The 2,895-nt window shown below is 33.0% G+C and overlaps 1 protein-coding gene across 1 annotated transcript in view; it reads left to right on the top strand.

Moving 5' to 3' along the window:
• Positions 1–2,895, top strand: part of BBS9 (Bardet-Biedl syndrome 9) — a 501,118-nt gene that overhangs the window by 229,259 nt on the left and 268,964 nt on the right. Inside the window, exon 9 of the mRNA XM_012638756.1 lies at positions 1,001–1,193. Within this exon, the coding sequence (XP_012494210.1) occupies positions 1,001–1,193 (193 nt within the window). The remainder of the gene's footprint in view (positions 1–1,000; positions 1,194–2,895) is intronic.

Genomic DNA, 2,895 nt, shown 5'->3' with positions numbered 1-2,895 from the left:
AAACAAGCATATCCATTATGTATCAACTCAGAGTGACTTATGACAACGTTGAATTTTTTCTTCCAGGAAAGTTAGGGAGAAAATAAAAACAGTATTCATCTCAGCTACTTTTTATAGCACATTTGGAAAAACTTACAAGTTTTGTTTTTTAAAATGACATGTTAATATTATCCATAATTTATATATTATGGCTAATTTCTAGAGTAAAACAGATATAAGGGAACCTAAGAGAGGAGGAAGAGTGAAAGGATGGGGAGGCAAAGAAATAAGCAGGACCAGAAGAATGATAGAGAAAAAGCTATTAAGTGAAACAATGGACTACTTCTACCTAAGAATAGAGTGAAGAGAGAGAAAGAACAAACCAGAGGGCTCCTTGAGTTAGGAGTGTATGTGAGGGAAGCCATGACGGATGGACCTGGGGAAAGAAGGCAAATGTGAGTCCCAAGGGTAGAGAGAGGGAAAAGGATGAGAAAAGAGCATGGGGCACATTTTTCTTCGAGGTCTCCAATGGCTTCCCCAACCAACCTTCTGCGCTGTTCTGTTTCTTGGATCCTCCTGTTCTCACTCCTGTGCCTCATCCATGGTCTTCAGCCAGCCAGCAGCCGAGCTCCATCTCTCCGTCCATTTTACCTCCATGAGTGTTGTTCACATGCTTATTATGAATCCACCAAGTGGTAGCTGGAGTGAGGATTAAAAACAGTAATTGAAAAGCTCTTAGAGAAGGATTTACCATGCAGTTAGGTCCCCCAAAATGGTAGCTATTACAGTAACTAAGTTTTTCTGCCTCCTGTAATGAATCTTAATGTTGGGAATACTTCCATAAATATAAATCGTGTTTGAAACATGTAAATCAAGTCTTTGAAGTAAAACTTTGGAGGTAGAGATACTATACAGTCATTTTCTTAATGGTATGTTGAAGCTGAATTGAGTAAAAGTGTAATTGTTCAAGACTAAATCTCCTGAAATTTTAAATTATATCATTTTTTCTTCCTTATTGTAGTGATTTAAAGGGAGTGATAGTCACTCTGAGTGATGATGGTCACCTGCAGTGTTCATACCTGGGGACAGACCCTTCTTTGTTCCAAGCTCCAAAAGTTGAATCTAGAGAACTAAACTATGATGAACTTGATACAGAATTGAAAGAACTTCAGAAAATCATCAAAGAAGTAAACAAATCACAAGGTATCTCATTTGTAGCTTTTTGTTATTTAATTTTAGTATTCAGTGTAAAATTTACCTTATCTTGTATATGAATATTTTGTTTTATTAGTTAATTTTCTCCTCCAGGCTTAATTAAAATCATATTTGTAAAACATGTCATTCTTTAGCACACAAGGTCTTTGTGCTTACTTTGTATGTTATAGATTATGAAAAATATGTTTTATTTAAGATAATGCTTCTGTTAATGTGTTTCAGGGGCAGTGCTATCTAATTTTATTTTATTTTTTTAAACTTTAAGAAAGGAAGAAGTATGTCTTTGGGTAGTAGTTTTAAGCCTTGAGAAGAATATTAAAGTTTAGAGTGATCATTTATTAACTTCAAATATTCCTGAAAAAATTTTAGTTGCTTCTTTTAAAAGAAACCAAAGCAGTACATGAGTTACCATTTTGTTACTAAAAATGTAGTCATTTGCAGTTTAGTGATATAATTTATGTTTGTAGTTAATTAGCCGTCCAAATGGTGTGCAGCTTGTGGTATCCTGATTTCTAATGACTCAGAGGTTGATGATATTTTCAGTTCCTTGAGTTTTGAATAACTCAATATTATCTTACTTTGGGACTCACAAGGGTATAATTTTATTGTAAATTAAAAGGAGAAACAAAACACCAATCCTGCAGTTTGAGTTGGACATGTGAAAAGCATTACTTTAAGTTCCCTTTTCAGGGTCAGGTAAAAGTATTTTTTTAATGAGAAAAAATACGGAATATTTTCACATAAAAGAAATGTTAAAACAAGTAGGAATAATAAAAGAAACGGAGTATCAAAAGCCAACCAAAACAACAGAGCCCATCTTAATCCTGATCCGATCATTTTACTAGATTTATGTATTTTTGAGTCTACGTTACCAAGATTGTATTCCTCTGGTTCTGAGGAATTGAGATAATATATTTTAAAAATACGAATATCAAAATAAAGTTATTATGATTTGGCTTCACACATTCTTTTAGAAAGCTTTGAAAGTAAACCAGTGAAATTCAGGTCCTTTAAGTACCTCCAATTATTTAAAAACCTATTTGTTGTGAGCACCCTCATGCCAAATAGAGAATGGTTAAAATCGGATGTGTTATATTGCAATACAATTATTTTCAATTTTTTACACTAGTATTTTTGGGATTAATGGAATTACAAGTCTCATTTTGTCATTTGAAAATGTAACTGGGAAAGAGTGGCATATATATGAAATATGAAATTTGCAGACTCCGTTAAATAATGTGGCTTTGTCTCCAAATTTTGTGTCTTAAGATTTTGCCCTTTCCATAAGCAATGTGCTAATGATATTTCGATTAACATTAATTGTGTATGACATTTCTCAGAAAATCCCTTAAAGCTAAAAGTTATTTCTTGGTGGCCATAGTGATGCCCTTGGGTGAGAAGGCTTAGGCTGTTTTACAAATTATTATTACCTTGATCCTTTTGTGTATCTTGAAATAACTGCTAATTAAGCTAGGGATGTCCCCACAGATTTGGGTGCAAAGTTCAATATTTATATGACCTCAAATTTTAGTTATTGTTTGAAATTCCTTTCCTCTTCTATGCCATCATCTTTTGGTTTTATTCCTGAGAAAGAAACAAAGAGAAACTTTTTAAAAAGAGAGGCTTTTAAAATATTTTAGTTCTAGATATAGATATGGAAAAAAAAATCCTATACCCTTGTAAAACCATGGCATGTTTGTT

The sequence above is a fragment of the Propithecus coquereli genome, unplaced genomic scaffold, assembly GCF_000956105.1.
Source record: "Propithecus coquereli isolate 6110/MARCELLA unplaced genomic scaffold, Pcoq_1.0 Scaffold134, whole genome shotgun sequence".
Classification (NCBI taxonomy): Eukaryota; Metazoa; Chordata; class Mammalia; order Primates; family Indriidae; genus Propithecus; species Propithecus coquereli.
Note: the sequence above shows the minus strand (reverse complement) of the source record. Positions and strands in the feature narration are given on the sequence as shown.